Raw genomic sequence first — 20254 nt, forward strand, 5'->3', positions numbered from 1 at the left:
AAAGGATCAAAGATTTAATTATTTGAAAATATGACCTTCAACAGACATGTGCAAAGCCAGAAGACCTCTGGGCGGTCCTGGGTTAAGCTAGAGCCTCCATTGGCACAGGGAAATTGATGGACAGGTGATTGGTAGATGTGAGGACTGAGGGGAGGGAACTTGGATGGTTTCCTTAAGGATAGGGGGGTCTGAAGACTCGGTGGTGGTAGAGGAGTTTGTCTGAGTGGTGGGAGTGTGCTCTGAGAAGCTTGCTCTGAAGGAAGCTGAAGGTGGGGGCCTCTGAGACTGTTTCTCCATTTTGGTCACGTGAGTAATAGGGACTGATCTCTTTTCTTTGCCCCAGCTATCTAAGGGCTTGGGCCTTTTGGCCCAGCCTAAACAGAAGGGGTATTTAAGCCCTATTCCCTTCTCTCCCTTTTTCTCTCTCTCTATCTCTAATTCCTTTCTTACTCCTATTGTAATTAAACTCCATAAAAGATTGACTGCTGACTTGAGTTTTCATTTAGGAATTACATAGCTGAATTCCTTGGTGACCTTAAATTAATATATATCAGTCTTTTAAAGTGATTCCCTTGTCACCGTGCTGATTGGCTCAGTGACTGTACTTCATGGATTTTCACCTACTGCAGGAGTCTCTGGAACATAACTCCTACAATAGGTGAGGGATCACTGTACTATTAGCAGATAAAATATGCTTTCACACTACACCTAAGAGCCAAATTAAAGGTCTCTTATAATGATGAATTCTATCATAACAATTTCCTCCTCTTTATTGCATGTTCCTTCCCTATTATGAGCTATAATCTTAAATAAATCATCACTGAATCCTACTTCCTCTTTTCAAATGCCAGCCCATCTTTTTTCTTCCTTTTTTAGAAGATATTTTTCCAACAGGTTTACTTTCCCCTGCTTCCTTATTTGCTTATTACCATAAGAACTACCTTCAAGCTATCAGTTCAAAATTAATTCTTAAAGTATGGACTATAGTTTCAAAAAATTCTCAATACTCTGCAAACATTAAGAATTCTAGAAAAAGCTGGAGGAAAAATGCATTAAGAAAAATTAAATCTTAATAATAAAACATGAAAAATAAAATTTTATCAGAATAACATACAATTATTTTATGTGGCTAAATAGGGTATAATTCTGTTGGTGCACAAGAATACTGTATTAGATGACATGAAGTTTCCTCTATTATTATAAGAATTATCATACCTGTTTTGCAAAAAATATTGTGTCAAGTCTGGAATCCTGAACCACAGAGCCTGCTGGTTCTTCTCCAGGCTGCCACTTGAAAAGAAAAATTAACCCATGAACTGGCCTACAAAATAAAATACAAATTAATGGTGTCTTTTGTGCCAAATAGTCTTGGTAGATTAAGTTATGATTAGCTAATTATAAAATCTAACAATAAATAGGAAGTTTCTCTTAAACATACTTCCCTTCTCACCCCCTAGGCCTCAACTTCTCTGCCCCGCCCCCACCACAAAAGGGTAGCTTTCACTATGCACAGATTACTATTTCTAAAGAGATGTATCCACCGAATCCTAGATTATTTGCTTTTTAAATGTAATAAGAAACAGAATTGTAATGAAAGCCTTGCCCCCAAATACAAGAACTATTTAGCCCTAAATTATATTAACTCACTTAAAACTTAAAAAAGTAAGTACAAGATAAAACTAGAGCTACTTTTAAAATTCTATATGTGAAATTAAATGAATGTATAAAACTCACCAGTTGAAGTGCATTTATAAAAACTAATGAAAATACAACCTACTAAATTCAGCCAGTCCCTTATGTATGAAAACTAGACATAAGTGAATTATGCATATGAATAGCCAGTTTCTCAGCCCCAAAAGTTTTTTTAGTCAATGGAAGCCAACTTCTACTGTGCCTGAAGAAGCTGGAATTAATGCTTTCAAAATCCCTGTAATTTAGCACCCCAATCTTGGGAATCACTGTTCTAGTAAGCACACTTCCCAAATCCCTATTCTGCTATGGTTCTCCAGCTTCTGAAGGTAGAAATGATTTCAAAACTGAGCTCAAATGTAACCTCCTTCATGATCTCTTTCTATTTCATGCAGACCACTCCCCTGGACACTGGGGAAGATACAAAATTAGATAAGACATAAATCACTGTCCTCAGAGAACTCTCCATTTTTATTATCAGTGCCTCCATCTTGAATGCTCACTATGCCAGAGACATTTACCACAGAAATCTGTCAGAGACCATGTGTGGGGAAAAACTTATGACCAGGAATAAGATAAGGGTTTCTGAGAATCTGAACAAACAGGTTACTACCTGGAAATAGACACGGTTAGACCAACGGCCACAAACCATAAAAATTCTTTACATTCCTTCCTCATTCTTTCCCCAACTGCCTCCCCCCACCTCATGTGTATATATTCTTACCCTGCGCCTGCAATAAACGAGCCTTGACACTATTAGACTGACTCTGTCTTTCTTGCGTGCTTGGTCTCCCCTCTCTCCCCCTATGGTCTTTTAGGAGGCTGCTTCACGGACCCCACGGTTGTATCCGGCTGGACCCAGATATCTGGCGCCCAATGTGGGGCCCCGAAGAAGACGGCTTACTGGACGACTGAGGAACAGATTCCACGGACAAAGGAAGGGTAGAGGCTGAACGGACAGCCTTGAGGCAGGGTAAGTCGTCCCATTCCCCATAGGCATAAAAATTGAGAGTGATCAACGCAGAGTGTCTGTGTGTGTGCCTGAGAGGAGAAGAGGGTATACAGTCCGCGCCTCGCATACGAGTAACAGGGCGATCACCTGACGGGGGTTCATACCGTCCGCCTAAGCTCAAGCGACGTGGTCCATCCCATTCTGGGGTAAGTGGAAGGCTTTGGCCAGACCGACTTTGACTGTTCCCTCGGCTCATTCTGAGTGTGGACCCACTAGTATCCATTTCTATTTGGCCCTTCTTTTCTATTACCAGAGCCTCTACTACTTTTCTTTCACGCTTCAGTTGTCAAAGATCCTCTCATCACTAAAACTATCTATTCCCATCAATCAGAAACCATATCCTGACCTTCTACCCTAGAAGTCCTGACCATTAGAGCCCATCCTACAAATTATATTCATCTTTCCTGTGTTGTATTGTAGGAAACCCCCCCAAAACATAATATATTTATATGTTTTGTAAATGTAATTTATAATGTAATACAGAAAATAAATCTGTGGAAGTAATGGGGTTCTAGGGTCTAGTGCTCAGTCTCTAGGTACTGAGACTTTGATGAAAGTAAATTGTTTATAAAAGTTGGTAAAAGGAAATTGGTGAAAGGAAGTATTCCTATTGTTTCCAGCTGGCATTGTTGAATAGTAATAACTTTAAAGATAACATTAGTTTCAAAGGAATGTATATAACTTCCTATGACAATAATAGAGATATGTATGCTTGTGCATGTGTAAATCTTTTTTGTCTGGGCCTAGGATTTATTTTTTCTCCTAATAAATATTAGTAACTGCCATGCAATTTATTTAGTCTCATGAAGTTGCTTGAGGCACTAAGAGGTTAAGTAACTTGCCTAGGATCACATAGCAAATTAAAGTGTTGGGACAAATTCACAATTATTTGACTCAAAAGGCTATTCTCTCTCCGTGATCCCATAGCTCACTTCTTCCCTCTCCTCAGAGGGTGAGAGAGGATAATCTTTTGATTAACCTCCTGCCTGAGCGATACACATGTGTATGTATGTAGAAACAGAAATATTCTGTGTTATTTTAAATTGTTCTATTACATTATGGGTTAAAATGGTCTTCATGGCCTAATCCAGAAACCTAAACAAAGGATATGCATAGTTGGAATGAAGCTCAATTCAATAAGAATGTAGTAATACCACTTGTTAATTGCATTATTATTGTACAAGTACATGTACAAGATACTGAAGAAATAAAAATCTCTGACCTCAAGTTCACTGTGGAGGGCATAACAATTACAAAAAATAAATAAATACAAAATGGGGTTGGGGGGTAAAATTAACAACTAGGGAGATCAGAAATGGCTTCAAGGAAGACATAAATCTTGAAAGCTCAGCATTCAAAAAGGCAAAGGGTGGGAAAACAGTACATTCTAAGCATGGAGGATAACCTAAGTAAAGACAGTCAAAATAAAGAACTTCAAGTGTGGGAAATTTCAAGGCAGCCAGTATAGCTAGAATAGGTAAAGAGGGTAATGTGAAAGAAGTATAAAAAAGCGAGAAGCAGGAGGCAGCTGGGTGGCTCAGCAAGCAGATTGAGAGTCAGGCCTAGAGATGGGAGATCCTGGATTCAAATGTGGCCTCAGACACTTCCTACCTATGTGACCCTGAGCAAGTAACATAACCCCCACTTGCCTAACCCTTCTTGCTCTTCTGCCTTGGAACTAAAAAAACAGTATTGATTCTAAGATGGAAAATAAAGGTTTTTGGTTTGTTTTTTTAAATGAATACCAGGTAATGATGCAGGTCTTTAAATAAAAAAATTAAGGAATCTACATTTTATCCTACAGATATAGAGAGCTACTAAAAATTTTCAACCAGGGCAATATAGACAAGGGACACTGACATGCTCGTGAAAAGTTCAAACTCAGCATGTCCAACACAAAATTTGTTCTCTCTTCCCTACCCCAGCCCTCCTCTCTCTCTTAACTTTGTGATTTCTATTGATGGTACCACCATTCCTCCAGTCACCTAGGCTCACATCAAAGACTCATCCTGTCCATTCAGTCACCACATGCCCATTCTACCTCCACATTCTATCCCCAGCTATCCTCCCCTATATCAGGCTTCATGCCTCCCACTTACATCATTGCAGCAGCTTCTCTCTGATCTCCCCTACAAGTGTTTCCTCCTCCAATTCAACCTTGACAATGCTGCTCCAAAAAAAAAAAACCTGTCTAACCATATCATTCCCCTTCTCAAGAGTCTTCTGTAACACCCTAAACCTCTAGGTTAAAACAACACCTCCTCAGTTTAATGCTTAAAGAGCTTTGTTTCTGGCACCGGTTTCACCTTTTCAGATTTCTTTACATCACTCCCCTTTATATCCTATACATTCAGTCAAAATGGATTGTGGTTCCCTGTAAAAGACATTCCATTTCCTGTCTTTGCACAGGCTCTACCCCATTCCCTACTGGAGTGGTCTCCCTCCTTACCCCCAACTCATAGAAGCCACAACTTCCATCAAAGCTTGTTCCAGTGCCCCCTACTATAGAAAGCTTTATTAATCTCACCAGTTGTTAAGATATTCCCCCAAGAAATTATTCTGTATATACTTTATATTTAATTTTCTGTGTGCAGGAGGTTTCCTCTCAAAAAAATGTAAGCTCCTTGTCGTTCCTGTTTTTGTATCCCCAGTGCCTAGCACTTGAATATCTGCTGATTGTGTATTGAGGGACAAATCATTTAACTTCTCAGTCTCAGTTTCCTCATCTGTAAAATGGGGATAATAACACCTATAGTACCTACCTCACAGAGCTGTTGTGAGGCTGCATTAAGAGAGACACAGCTTCCAGGAATAAGGAAGAGTTAGTCCTGCTGTACTCTGCCCTGGTCAGACCACATCTGGAGTATTGTGTTCAGTTCTAGGTGCCGCAATTTAAGAATGACATTGTTAAGCCTGGAGAATGTCCACAGGAGAATAACTTTTCAAAGCCCTTAAGAAGGCCTTAAGTTTATTTCATATAAGGATCTACTGAAGTAACTAGATATTTAACATGAAGACTCAGGGGGGAACCTGATGCCTCTCTTCAAGTATTAGAAAGGCTATTATATGAAAGTGAGATTAAACTCATTCTGATTAACCCCAGAGAACAGAACCAATAACTTCCAAAATAGTAAACTTGAAGTCAGGAAGCACTTTCTAATAGTCAGAGCTTTGCAAAGGCAGAATAGAAACCTCAGCAGGTTATCAGGCTCTCTCCCTCACTGGAATTCTTGATGGGAGAAGGATGATCACTTGTCATGTGGACACTGTTGGGGATGCTCTCTAAGACATGGGTTGCACTAGTTGGCTGCTAAGGTCTCTACCAACTTTGAAATTTGTATATCTCTGATTACATTTCACTACTCAAAAACTCTCAGTAGCTGCCTATGGTTTAGTGAGTGAAATTTAAACTCCTTTACTTGGCATTCAGGGTCCCAATTGATTCTGCCACCCTAGCGTCATCTCAGATTGCTCCCCTCAACACAATTCATGTTCCAAACAAATTGGACCATATTCTATTCCCAAGAATGTGCCATGTGCTTTTCTCTCCCATATCTGTGCATTTTCTCAATCCAATAAGTGTTTAAGTGTCTACTAAATGCCAGTCACAGAGCTAGGCACTAGGAATTCAAAAGACAAAAACAAAATAGCCCCTGCCCTCAAAGTGCTTACATCCTATTATGGGAAAATAACACATTCACAGCAAATTAAGTATAAAATACATTCCAAGCAATTTCTTGGGGAAAGGATATTAGCAATTAGGGGGAACAGGATAGGCTTTCTGTGGGAAGCAGCACCAGAGCCCAGATTTGATAGAAGCTGAGGATTCTCTAAGGTGGAGGGAAAGAAGCAATGCACTCCAGACATGGGGCAAACACCTCAAAAGGCACATAGTTACAGAGGCAAGAATGGAAGATCAGGTGCAGGCACTGACAAACTAGCCCATTTGGCTGCAATGTCAGGCTTGTGCTATGTACAAATAACCATGGAAAGGTAGGCTGAAACCACAACACAAAGGGCTTTAAAAACCTGAGAGGAATTGGTAATTTATTGTAGATATAAGACATTCTTGAGGAGGGGAGCGGCATGGTCAGATCTGTGTTCTAGAAGTATCAATTTGATAATTATATATTGGAAAAGAGACCAGCTACAGAAAAACCAATTAAAAGGAGGCTTTTGTAAGGGAGGACTATGGATATGGAATATTACATAAACCACTAGACATGGCTGAGGTTTTGGTAAGTTTTATTAAGCCATTTTTTTTCCTTTTTAAAAAAAAATGTATTGCAAAAGTCACTAACTGGGGGGAAAATGAGATGAAAAAATTGTTTCTTTTAATTAAAGTAGGCTATTATAAAAGTCCAGGTGAGAGAGAGACAAATGAAGGACTGAAATATAATGATGACTGAATGGAAAAAAATGCAAGCTATTTCATGGTGGTAAAATTAAAAAGATTTTGCCAATTGTCTGTAGATAAAGGATGATAAAGAAGGGGATGACTCAGAAGTTGTGAACTAGCTGACTAGAAGAAAGGTGGTACTCTTAACAGGAATGAAGAAGTTAGGATGAGAGGGTTTTGTAAGGTAAAGGCAATGAACTGTTTCCTATGTCTGGAATGCTCTTCTTTTTCCTTTTGTCTTTCTAAGTCCTAGCCAATCTTTAAAGTATTCTTCAAAAGCCATTTCTTCAGTGAAACTTTCCACTGGTCAATAATCAACTTTTCTTCTTATTTCATTTCAGAGCAGGAATTCAATTCTCTACCAAACCAGTCATGTGATATTCTATATTGCATTTTTCTATATGCTAGTATATTACTCCCCTACTAGACTCTAAGCTCCATAAGGACAGGGACTATGTTTTATCAAACTGTGATTCTCTCAGTGCCTGGCACAATGCTCTGCATAAAGTAGGCACTTTAAATTTGTTGAATGAATAAATGAATATGGAAAATAAATTTCAAGTTCTAAAAAATGAACTTTGAAGTCGAGACTGTTCATCCTATGGAATTTAAAAACATGGGCCTGCAACTATAATACTATAATGGATACACACACACACACACACACACACACACACACACACACACACACACACACACAATATATACTCATCTAAACTTATACACACATATATACATCTTACTAAAATGAATTATCAAGTCAGATTTGTACTTTTTCATTTTAGATGGATGTTAAAATCCCATCCCCCCAAAAAAGCTTACTTCAATTTCTCAAAATTCTCTGGCTCCAGACTCCATATTTCCTCTACTTGTGCACCTCGACAACCTAAAATAAAGGAAAAAAAATTTTCGGAAAGTTTACAAATAACATTAACCACAAAAATTAAAGATAAAATAATTTTTAAATTATGTATATGATTTATTTCAATATGCATTATCATCCTTTACAATTTCCACCAAAATTGATGGTCACGAAAGTTGCCAGATTTCTAAAATTCTTTCAGAGCATTAATCAACTTTTTATAAAGGCTAAATACTACTTTCTCCTCCCAACATGAATATATGTAACAAATGAAAGCACATAATCATAAAAAAGAATGATTTTATTAAGCACCCTATCAATCTTTAGCCATCATTTTCTTACCAACCTACCTCAACTTCTTATGACAGAATAGCTTTCTTATTTTGATAAGAATTATGTATAATATGGTTCTTTACTAAAAGTAAATAAATGTTCTATTTCTTCCTTGGAAACATCTGAGTAAAGAGTTATCAGAGTAAGAGAGTATGACTGTTTTGGCTGCCAGAAGGAATTGAAATGATGCAGAAGAAGTCAAAAAAGATTATCTCCTCCACCAAAGCCGTATGACCATAAGGAAAATGAAGGTACTACCTTAAAAAGTAATCATAAAGACTAGCTTCGTCACTGAGTAGAGCCAGTCCTAATAAATCAATGATGAATATACTTTAACTAAGAGAACTTCTAGGATGTGAATTCTATAACACCTCTAGGAAAAGGTGTATCAGTGCAGAACAGCATAAATTTCAGAGGAGCTCAAAAGTGTCTTCTTCCTCCTGGGGTCAAACCAAGGTAAGAATAGGAGAGACCAAGGCATCTAAGAATTAACAAGTTCTAACATACTGAAAAGGAAGGCTAAGAAACAAGTTTACAGAGACTGAAGCTCCCACTAGACTAGGAAGTGGTTACTAACCCTCTGGCCAATAGTTTGATAGTCTATCAAAACTGACCATCCTTCAATGTCTAAATCAAATGCCAACTTTTCCAGAAGTTTTCTATTATTATTCAGGAAAACTGATCTTTTAGGACAGCTGGATGATTCTATGGATATAGCCAGGGCTGGAGAAAGGAGATCCTGTGTTCAAATCTAGCCTCAGATCCTTCCTAGTTGTGTGACCCTGGGCAAGTCATTTAAGTCAAATCGCCCAGTCCTTAATGCTTTTCTACCTTGGAAAGGTTAGATTTTAAGACAGAAGGTAAGGAATTTTTTAAAAAATTGAACTGTAAAAAGTAGAGAAAATTTACTTCCCTCTCCTCTTTGAAGCAATAGTATTGTGAGGGGGAGAGGTATCAGTATTGAATACTAATCTACTGTCATGACTGATATAGTAACTGGCTTTTTTTCTTTTCGAAAACGTCTTTATCATATAAGATGGCTAGTGAGGAGGGGGATTTATCTGGAAATGAATGTTATAAAAACAAAAGATATCAATAAAAAATGTTAAGTGGTCTTATTTTAATACCACATACCTCCTATAGTGATTTGTGTACATACATCTCCCTTATAGGATTTAAATTATTTTGAAGGTAGGAATGTTTTATACTTCATCTAACTGGCCTTCCCACATCTAGCCTCTCATATACTACATTTGCATACAATAATTTGGCAAATGAAATTTTAAACATATTTAATGCATGAAATAAAGCATACCTGTCTTTGCAAATTACTTGATATTTAATGATCTCAAGTTTTCCAGTACCAACTTAATTACCTCTAAAAACCACTGTTATATATATATTTCACAAAGTATATTTAACAATTAAAATATCATAATAGTAAATGTCTCAGACATCAATATGAGAAATTTAGCCTTAGCACAAAGTGATCTAATTAACAGTTCAGAATTTGGCCTGGACACATGTAATACCCAATGAAATTGTGCATCGACTGCAGGAAGGGTGGGGGGAGGGGAGGAAGGGAAATAATGTGATTCTTGTAACCAAGGAATAATGTTCTAAATTGACTAATTAATTAAAAAAAAAAAAGAATTTGGCCTGAAGAAAAAGATAACATTTTAAATAAACTTGTAACCCAAAGAAAAATTGGAACCAAGAGTTTATAAAGTAAAATATATAATGTAGAGAATCCAATCAATCTAATATAAGGAGCTCCAGCTTTACTGGGTTCTCAATGTGCAAGTCACTATGCTTAAGCCCTGAAGATACAAAGGAGGAAAAATCATTCTGAGCCTTCAAGGAATTTATTTTCTGCTGGAGGATACAGATAAACAAGAGAATTTATACAAGGCCAGTTGATGGGCGAGAAAGCACCAGCAATAAGTGGGATCAGAAGATTTCAGAGAGATGGTCCTAATTTTGAGTCTTGAAGGAAAACAGACTCTAATAGATGGAATAGAGGAAGTACAATCAAGCATTGAGGATATCCTGTGTAATAGCAGAAGCAAAAGACAAAAATGCTGAATTTGGAGAACAATTTGCCTCAAAGAATGTTACAAAGAATTTCTCTATTAATAATGAGTTAAGATATAAACCTACAAAGAAAGGTTCTCCAGCTTATAATGTATTTTCTTTTTTAAAACCTTACATTCATTCTGTCTTAGTATCAGTTCTAAGAGAGAAGAACAAGCTGCAAGGGCTAGGCAATGGGTGTTAAGTGACTTGAGTCCACAAGAAAGTCTTCTTTCCTGCCTCTTTATTCATTGTGCTTCCTAGCTTTTTTAAGTACCAAACTAAAGAATTTGTATTTTATTCTACAGGAAATAACCACTATGTTATTGAAAAAATGATTAATATGGTAACTCGAATTTTTTATGCATAGAATTCTCTCCCTTCTTACCTTCACCCTTTGCCTTCCTGGCTTCCCTTTAAACTCCACCTTCTGTAGGTGGCTTGTCCCAATTCCCCCATATGTTAGTGTCTTCTAAGACTATCTTTCACCTTTCTATATATATTTTGTATATGTGATTACTTAAATGTCCTTTTCCCCACTTGTCAGAGACCATATTTGGGGACAACTCATGACCAGGAACAAGATAAAGATCTTTTGGAATCTGAACAAACAAGTTACCTCCTGAAAACTGGCGTCATTAAGACCAACGGCCACAAACCATAACAATTCTTCACGTTACCTCCTGGTACAAACCGTCCTTAATCACCACCCCCCCCCCACCTCAAGGATATATATTCTTGCCCTGCACCTGCAATAAATGAGCCTTGACACTATCAGACAGACTCTGTCTCTCTCTTGCGTGCTTGGTCTCCCCTCTCTCCCCCTATGGTCTTTTTAGGTGGCTGCTTCACGGACCCCACCGTTGCATCCGGCCGGCTCCGGATATAGATGGTGCCCAACGTGTTGGGGTTTGAGTAAGACAGCTTACCGGATGACTGAGAAACAAATTCCGCGGACAAAGTAACGGTAGAGGCTGAACGGACAGCCTTGAGATAAGGGTAAGTCGTCCCATCCCCCATAGGCATAAAAAATTGAGAGTGATTACCCCAGAGTGACTGTGTGTGACTGTGTGTATGATTGCAGAGAGGAGAGGAAAACTCAGTCCACGATTCGCATACGAGTAACAGGGCGATCTCCTGATGGGGGTTTAAACCATCCGCCTAAGCTCAAGCGACGTGGTCCATCCCGTTCTGGGGTGAGTGGAAGGCTTCGGCCTGACCGACTCTGACTGAGCCCTCAAAACGCTCACGAGTGTTGACCCATTAGTATCCGTTTCCATACCCTCGCGAGAGGATTGGCGAGAAAGTGGGGAAGCGTATGTAATAATTGTATGAATGAGATGGGGAAGACACTCTCAAAAGAAACTCTATTTGTTAAAGAGTTAAAAAATAGTCTCAGGGAGAGAGGTATTAGGGTAAAAAAGAAAAATTTATTTAAGTTCTTCTGCTTTATAGAGGAACGTTGTCCCTGGCTCATTCTACATGGCCCGGGAATTCACCCCCTTACTTGGAACAAAGTGGGCAAAGAACTGAACGGCCTAATAAAATCAGGCCAAGAGATCTCCGATGAATATTTTTCTTACTACGGACTAATCCGTGATATTCTTAAAGAAGCCGACACTAATAAACAGGTCTCCCACCTCCTTAGCTTAGCTGAAGATGCTATCTTAGACCATAAAACAAAAATTGAGGAGGAGGAAATAACACCAGAAAAAGACAAACGCCCTCCTTCCCTCTTAGATGAACCAATTGAAAATTCCTCCCTTAGGGAACCCCTTGTCCCTTCCAAATCCAAACCCCGCCTTTATCCTGTTCTATATACAAACCCTGAATCAGAGGACATACTTAATCCCACTTATCAGACAGAGCTAGAAGAAGAGGCCGCCCACTATCAGGACAGTAATCGCCTGGAAAACAGGCCCCCCCTGCAGTGTAAAAACAAGTCTCCCCCGTACAATCTCAGCGGCAGCCTCACCTCTCCTGTTTTCCCCGTACTCCCTGGCTCTGAGAATCTTAAAGAGGCCACAAAACAACTCAACCAGCAAGTTACTGAACTTAAAAATTTCCTAGGACTTCAAAAGGAGGTGCATACATTAACTAACCAATTACATGATCTGCAAATAGATATTTTCCGGCCTCTGATCCCTAAGTCCAAGCCACCTCGATTAAAAGATAAGACCACTCTCGCCTTCCCGGTTGTTACTAGGCAACAACAGGCTGATCAGATTCTACCCAAAGACATTTCCCTCCCCCCTTCTGACGAATCCTCTGACTCCAAGGGAAATGAGACAGAAGGAGAAAACCCTAAGGGGGCTGATACTTCTGGCTCCCCACAGTCCCGTACTCCGATCTATAAAACATTAAAATTCAAAAACATTAAAGACCTCCATTCAGCTGTTAAAAATTATGGCCTTAACGCTCCTTTTACGCTCTCCATTCTGGAGGGGCTTGGAGGAGAAGGACACATGCTCCCCTCCGAATGGTCCAAGGTAGTGCAGTCTGTTCCTCTCCAGGGGACAATTCTTAATTTGGAAGGCAGAATTCCTTGAAAGGGCAGAAAATCAGGCTAAACTTAACTTAAAAAATGCCCAGACAGCCACTTGGACGATTGACAAAATCATCGGCCTTAACCGCTTTGCATTAGAAAACCAGCAGATGAGATTACCCCCTGGCTTGCTCATGCAAACTGCACATGCCGCTATGGCTGCTTGGCGGGCAGTTCCTGCCACTGGGTCAGTCACAGCACCCCTCTCAAAAATTCTCCAGGGACCCAATGAGCCATATGCTCAATTTGTTGCAAAACTTTTAGAAACCGCTGAAAGGGTCTTGGGCCAAGATGGAGCAGATAACCCGATGGTGAGACATTTGGCAATCGAAAATGCTAATTCTGCCTGTAAGGCCGCCCTAAGAGGAAAAGCAAGAGATCTTGATCTAGATGGGATGATCTGCTTATGCAATGATATTGACGCTTATGATCACAAAATAAACAAGTCCATCTCTTTGGCCATCGGGGCAGCCATTCAGGCCTCTCGCCCCAACACCCCCCGTAACTGCTTTAAATGCGGGCAACTTGGCCATTTTGCACGTCAATGCCCTTCTGGACAAAATCTTAGGCAGGCCCCCGCACCAATAATAGCCTCCCCTAAACCACCACCTAGCATTTGCCCGAAGTGTAGGAAGGGCCGGCACTGGGCCCGAGACTGCCGATCCAGAACCACCTTTGATGGGCAGATACTTCCCCCGGTACAGGGAAACGGGATGCGGGGCTCCCTCGGGAGCCCCTGTCCAGTTCCCTTACTCGAGCCACAGCAGGTAGCGCAGGCCTGGACCTCTGTGCCTCCACCACCAGAATATTGACACCTGAAGAGGGCCCAATAGTCCTCCCTACTGGCAAATTCGGACCACCACCCCCTGGTATGTTTTTCTTGGTCATAGGTAGAGCACTCACCACTTTGCAAGGTGTCGTAATACATCCCACCCTTGTCGATAATGATTACACAGGGGAAATAAAAATTATCATAGAATCCCCACATGGCACTGTTAGCATCCCTGCAGGCAAACGCTTAGCCCAAGCCCTCCCCCTCCCCATGATTGGCAATTTTCCTGCGGTAGCCCACACACGGGGCCCTTCCTCCCCAGGCTCCTCTAATATTAATGGGTGCAGCAACTTACTGAGTCCCGGCCCACTCTCCAGTTGAAAATCGAAGGGAAAACCTTTACTGGATTACTAGATACAGGAGCGGATTCCACTGTTATCTCTCAGGCTCACTGGCCCCGCTCCTGGCCCCTTCAACCTTCATCTACCCATCTATCAGGAATAGGCCAAGTCCAAGACACCCTTCAGAGCTCTAAGATCCTTAATTGGCAAGATACTGAGGGCAATTGTGACACTACCCGCCCATATGTAGTTGCAAGGCTTCCTGTCAATCTCTAGGGCAGAGACATCCTAGCCCAAATGCGACTTCTCATGGTTAGCCCTAGTGACCCTGTCACCACCATGATGTTAAAATCTGGATACCTTCCAGGAAAGGGACTCGGAAAAAGGGAACAAGGCCTCCCCTACCCCATTTCCTTTCAACCTCATAAGAACAGGAAAGGTCTGGGGCTGCAAAATTTTTCATAAGGGCCACTGATCCTCCTGCACTCCAGGCTGATAAAATTACATGGAAATCTGACTCCCGTCTGGATTGATCAGTGGCCTTTAACATCTGAGAAGGTTCAGGCTGCCATAACGCTGGTGCAGGAGCAACTTTCCTTGGGTCACCTCGAATCTTCTACCTTCCCTTGGAACACACCCATTTTCGTTATCAAAAAGAAATCTGGGGGATGGAGGCTCTTGCAGGACCTAAGAGAGGTCAATAAAACTATGCTTCCCATGGGGACTTTACAACCAGGCCTTCCATCTCCAACTGCCATCCCAAAAGGTTTTAGTAAAATAGTCATCGATATCAAGGACTGTTTCTTTTCCATTCCCCTTGACCCAGCCGACAGTCCCGCTTCGCATTTTCCATCCCCGTAGTTAATCACATAGGGCCCAACCCTTCTCCTCCAGGGCATGGCTAACTCCCCCACCTTATGTCAAAAGTTTGTAGCTCAGTCCATTGACCCTGTAAGAACATGATACCCTTCAGCTTACATCATTCATTATATGGATGACCTCCTGATAGCAGCTTCATCCTCCCTCTTAACACAGACTATAGCTCAGACCATTGTATGCACACTTCAGGCCTGTGACTTTAGAATAGCCCCTGTCAAGGTCCAGACCCAGTACCCCTTCACCTTCCTGGGATTCCGTCTTGAGCTTGACTTCTTATTTTCACATAAGGTTTCACTCACACGCTCCACTCTCAAAACCCTTAATGATTTCCAGAAACTTCTAGGGGACATCAATTGGCTACGCCCCTATCTACGACTCGCCAAGGCGGACCTTCGCCCTCTGGAAGACATCCTTCGAGGGGATGCTGACCCCTCCTCTCCTCGTTCCCTAACCCCAGCAGGGGAAGCTTCCCTTAAGAAAGTAGAACAAGCTATAGCTACACAGAACATTGGGTATTTTTCTCCCCACCTTCCCCTTTACCTTCTCATCTTTCCCACTGAATTCTCCCCCACGGGACTTCTATGGCAAGATCCCTCTCCCCTCATCTGGATCCACCTCCTTATGTATAACCGGAAGATTCTCGCCCCTTATCCTGACCTGATCGCCCGATTAGCAATGATGGGCATCCGTCTCTCCACCCGGCATTTCGGCCGCTCCCCTGACCATGTGGTTTCCCCCTATAACAAGGAGCAGCTTGACTGGCTCAAATCTCAAAATGATAATTGGGCTATACTCATATCTACCTACCAGGGCATCTTAGACAACCACATGCCCAGTAATAAATTGTTGCAGTTTTTCTCTCTTACCCCCTTCATACTTACATGCCAAACCCGATCCTCGCCTATCCGGGGGCACCCACGGTCTTTGTGGACAGCTCTAAAACTGGCCTTGCCGCCATAGTTATGAATAACCGCCCCCGCTCTATCAAAACCCCCTATGAGTCCGCACAGCTGGTAGAGCTTTATGCTGCTCTAACTGTCTTCCATTCCCTGCCTGCTACCCCATTTAACCTCTACTCGGATAGCAGATACATTGTTCAATCTCTGCTCCGCCTTGAGATTGTTCCCGCTGTTCAGCCAACAACCGCTACCTTTTCCCTTTTTTCCCAGCTTCAACAAGCCATTAGACGGCGGTCCCGTCCCTTTTTCGCGGGTCACATACGTGCCCACTCCGGCCTCCCAGGCCCTTTGTCTTTCGGGAACGATCTTGCGGATCAACACACTCACTTAGCTGCCTTGGTTACCGCGACTACCCCCTCTCCCCATCCCTCAACAGATCCTGTCTCCCTTGCAACAGAGGCACATAGACTGCACCACCTCAACTCTCAAACCCTTCGCCTGGCCTACAAAATTACCAGGGAACAGCCCAGGTCAATTGTTAAAGGTTGCAAGAATTGTGTTACTCTCTTGCCTGAACCCCATCTGGGGATCAACCCCCAAGGTCTTCTCCCCGGCCATCTATGGCAAATGGACGTTACTCACGTCCCCTCTTTCGCTAGGCTCAAGTATGTCCATGTCTCCATTGATACGTTTAGCGGCTTTCTTTTTGCATCTGCGCAATCTGGCGAAGCCACAAAGCACGTTATCAAACATATGTTCCTTGCTATGTCCATGATGGGGAACCTCTCTCCCTTAAAACAGATAATGGCCCTGGCTACACCAGCCAGGCCTTTAAACAATTCTGTTCCCAGTTAGGCATAAAACATGTTACAGGTATCCCTTACAACCCACAAGGACAAGGTATTGTTGAACGTGCACACCAAACCCTCAAGAACACCCTTTTCAAACTTAAGACCCAAGAGACCTTTTACCCACTGTGTGGCAATCAGACCCTGCTTCTTGCACATGCACTTTTTGTTCTTAACTTCCTCACTCTAGACGAGGAGGGGCGCTCTGCTGCTGATCGCCACTGGCATCCACATACCACACATCTGATCTGGCAAAAGTCCTTTGGCGAGACCCCCTTACAGGCCTGTGGCAAGGCCCTGACCCTGTCCTCACTTGGGGAAAAGGCTCAGCTTGTATCTTTGATGCCCTCCCGTCTGATAAAGACCTTTGATTCCCCTGCCCCTTCTCTTAACACATACACATATCTGGAAATGAATGTCATAAAAACAAAAGATATCAATAAAAAATGTTAAGTGGTCTTATTTTAATACCACATACCTCCTATAGTGATTTGTGTACATACATCTCCCTTATAGGATTTAAATTATTTTGAAGGTAGGAATGTTTTACACTTCATCTATTCATCTAACTGGCCTTCCCACCCCTAGCATCTAGCCTCTCATATACTACATTTGCATACAATAATTTGGCAAATGAAATTTTAAACATATTTAATGCATGAAATAAAGCATACCTGTCTTTGCAAATTACTTGATATTTAATGATCTCAAGTTTTCCAGTACCAACTTAATTACCTCTAAAAACCACTGTTATATATATATTTCACAAAGTATATTTAACAATTAAAATATCATAATAGTAAATGTCTCAGACATCAATATGAGAATTTAGCCTTAGCACAAAGTGATCTAATTAACAGTTCAGAATTTGGCCTGGACACATGTAATACCCAATGAAATTGTGCATCGACTGCAGGAAGGGTGGGGGGAGGGGAGGAAGGGAAATAATGTGATTCTTGTAACCAAGGAATAATGTTCTAAATTGACTAATTAATTAAAAAAAAAAAAGAATTTGGCCTGAAGAAAAAGATAACATTTTAAATAAACTTGTAACCCAAAGAAAAATTGGAACCAAGAGTTTATAAAGTAAAATATATAATGTAGAGAATCCAATCAATCTAATATAAGGAGCTCCAGCTTTACTGGGTTCTCAATGTGCAAGTCACTATGCTTAAGCCCTGAAGATACAAAGGAGGAAAAATCATTCTGAGCCTTCAAGGAATTTATTTTCTGCTGGAGGATACAGATAAACAAGAGAATTTATACAAGGCCAGTTGATGGGCGAGAAAGCACCAGCAATAAGTGGGATCAGAAGATTTCAGAGAGATGGTCCTAATTTTGAGTCTTGAAGGAAAACAGACTCTAATAGATGGAATAGAGGAAGTACAATCAAGCATTGAGGATATCCTGTGTAATAGCAGAAGCAAAAGACAAAAATGCTGAATTTGGAGAACAATTTGCCTCAAAGAATGTTACAAAGAATTTCTCTATTAATAATGAGTTAAGATATAAACCTACAAAGAAAGGTTCTCCAGCTTATAATGTATTTTCTTTTTTAAAACCTTACATTCATTCTGTCTTAGTATCAGTTCTAAGAGAGAAGAACAAGCTGCAAGGGCTAGGCAATGGGTGTTAAGTGACTTGAGTCCACAAGAAAGTCTTCTTTCCTGCCTCTTTATTCATTGTGCTTCCTAGCTTTTTTAAGTACCAAACTAAAGAATTTGTATTTTATTCTACAGGAAATAACCACTATGTTATTGAAAAAATGATTAATATGGTAACTCGAATTTTTTATGCATAGAATTCTCTCCCTTCTTACCTTCACCCTTTGCCTTCCTGGCTTCCCTTTAAACTCCACCTTCTGTAGGTGGCTTGTCCCAATTCCCCCATGTTAGTGTCTTCTAAGACTATCTTTCACCTTTCTATATATATTTTGTATATGTGATTACTTAAATGTCCTTTTCCCCACTAGAATGTATATATCTTGAATAGAGGGACTCTATTTTTGCCTCTCTTTGTATTCCCAGGGTTTAGCAGTGGTTGACACATAAATCCTCAATTTGATGACTGATGTTTGTTTTTTTTTTCAGTTCCCCAGCACTTAGCATTGTCAGTAAATTTCACTTTTCTCACACCTAAATTCAAATCCACCCCAGACAATTAACTGTACAACCTAGGGATCATCACCTAGCCAACTCCGGTCTTAATTTTCTAATCTGTAAATGAGGATAATGGTCCTTATTTCCCAGGATTGTTGCACTCTGCAAACTTTAAAATACTATAAGTGCTTGATATTATTTTTTTATTATAACGTACTTGTCACTATTTCTTTTTAATGGCACAGTGGCTAACATATTGAGCTACTAAATAAATGCTTGTTGGTAATAGCATTTATATAGCACTTATGGTTTGCAAAGCATTTTACAAATATTATCTAGTTTATCTTCACAACCCTGGGAAGTTGGAGAAAACTGAGATAGGGAAGTTAAGTGACTTGTCTTCCTAACTCCAAGTCCAGAGGTCCCTAACCACTGGGCCCGTTGATTGACTAGTTTAAAAGTAGAGTACTTTGGAAGTTTTATGGGAAGACGGATAGAAATTAGGGTGATGGAATCGAGAATCCAATTAGAATGCTGTTAAAAATAACCCAGGCAGGCCTTAACTAAGGGGGTGAAGATATGAGGCTGAAGAGCTAGCAGATTGCTTTCTGCAGGAGTGAGGCAGGGAAACTTTTTTTTCAGGGGCGGGAAGATCACTTTCTCCCCGAGACCAAACTGGCCACGAGGCCTTGCATCACAAGCAGGAGGAAGAGGAGGAGAAAGGGGGCGGGGCATCAGAGGGGCACAGAGTCAGTCCCGAAGGCAGTTTCGCCAGGAAGTCTAAAGGGGGCGGCTTCATCCCGAAATACTCCGCTCCGTCTCCCTCCGGGCGTGGGCCTGTCCAGGGCCCCACCACGGGGCAGATTGTCGAACCCAGAACCCGCCTTCCCGACAGCCATGGGGGGGAAGATTCCGGGGCTGCCCCAGGTCCAGAGTGAAATGAGATGAAGAAAAAAAGACCTGCCTGGGACAAGGGGTGGGGGTTGGGGGGAGAAGGCGCCGCGGACCTTGCCCCGGCCCGGGGCGGGGAGCGGGAAGGATCCTGGAGGAGCCAAGCTCAGTCCTCGCCCCGAGCTGGAGCTTCGGGTCAAGCTCACGCCGGGTCCCGGGGCTGCGGCCTCAGCCGCTTCCTCCTGGTTTCCTCCCAGGCTCCAGAGGCTACGCGGTGCCCTCCGCTCTCACCGAATCCTTTAATGAGTTCAGTGAAGACCCCGGGGTCGCTCTCCATGAGGCACCACTCCCCGGCGCTGCCCGCCATGGCCCCAGCCGCTCCTCTCCTCCTCTCCTCTCTCTCACCGCCTCTCAACTCTGGGAAGCTGCTTGCAAGCCGCCGCCGCCCGACACCGACCCAAATACCCGCGGCAGACTCCGAGCTCAGCAAATCCGCCGCGGCAGTCCTCCACCCCACGTCAGCGCGTTTCCTTCCCGACAACCTTCGGGGCTCCCGTCATCTGCAGCACCCTAGCCTGCAAAGGGCCACTCTAGCCTAAAACGCGGAATCGA

General features: G+C 41.8%; 1 protein-coding gene and 1 long non-coding RNA gene across 5 annotated transcripts in view; one reads left to right on the plus strand and one right to left on the minus strand.

Moving 5' to 3' along the window:
- The window catches only part of UCHL5 (ubiquitin C-terminal hydrolase L5), a 53951-nt gene that overhangs the window by 33183 nt on the left and 514 nt on the right, over positions 1-20254 (minus strand). Inside the window, exons 2-4 of one of the 4 annotated variants that reach the window (XM_007480988.2) lie at positions 7923-7986; positions 5464-5579; positions 1216-1321 (exon numbers count right to left, since the gene is read on the minus strand). In XM_007480988.2, the coding sequence (XP_007481050.1) occupies positions 1216-1321; positions 5464-5489 (132 nt within the window). In that variant the 5' untranslated portion in view covers positions 5490-5579; positions 7923-7986. Of the gene's footprint in view, positions 1-1215; positions 1322-5463; positions 5580-7922; positions 7987-19933; positions 20180-20254 lie in introns of those variants that run through there. The other 3 variants (XM_056815670.1, XM_001367339.4, XM_056815671.1) reach the window with 3 other exon arrangements.
- LOC107651278 (uncharacterized) lies at positions 2233-11572 on the plus strand. Its single transcript, XR_008916131.1, has 3 exons — positions 2233-2662; positions 8428-8546; positions 10916-11572. It is a non-coding gene; the product is annotated as an uncharacterized LOC107651278 (long non-coding RNA).

Source organism: Monodelphis domestica, chromosome 2, assembly GCF_027887165.1.
Source record: "Monodelphis domestica isolate mMonDom1 chromosome 2, mMonDom1.pri, whole genome shotgun sequence".
NCBI classification, from domain to species: domain Eukaryota; kingdom Metazoa; phylum Chordata; class Mammalia; order Didelphimorphia; family Didelphidae; genus Monodelphis; species Monodelphis domestica.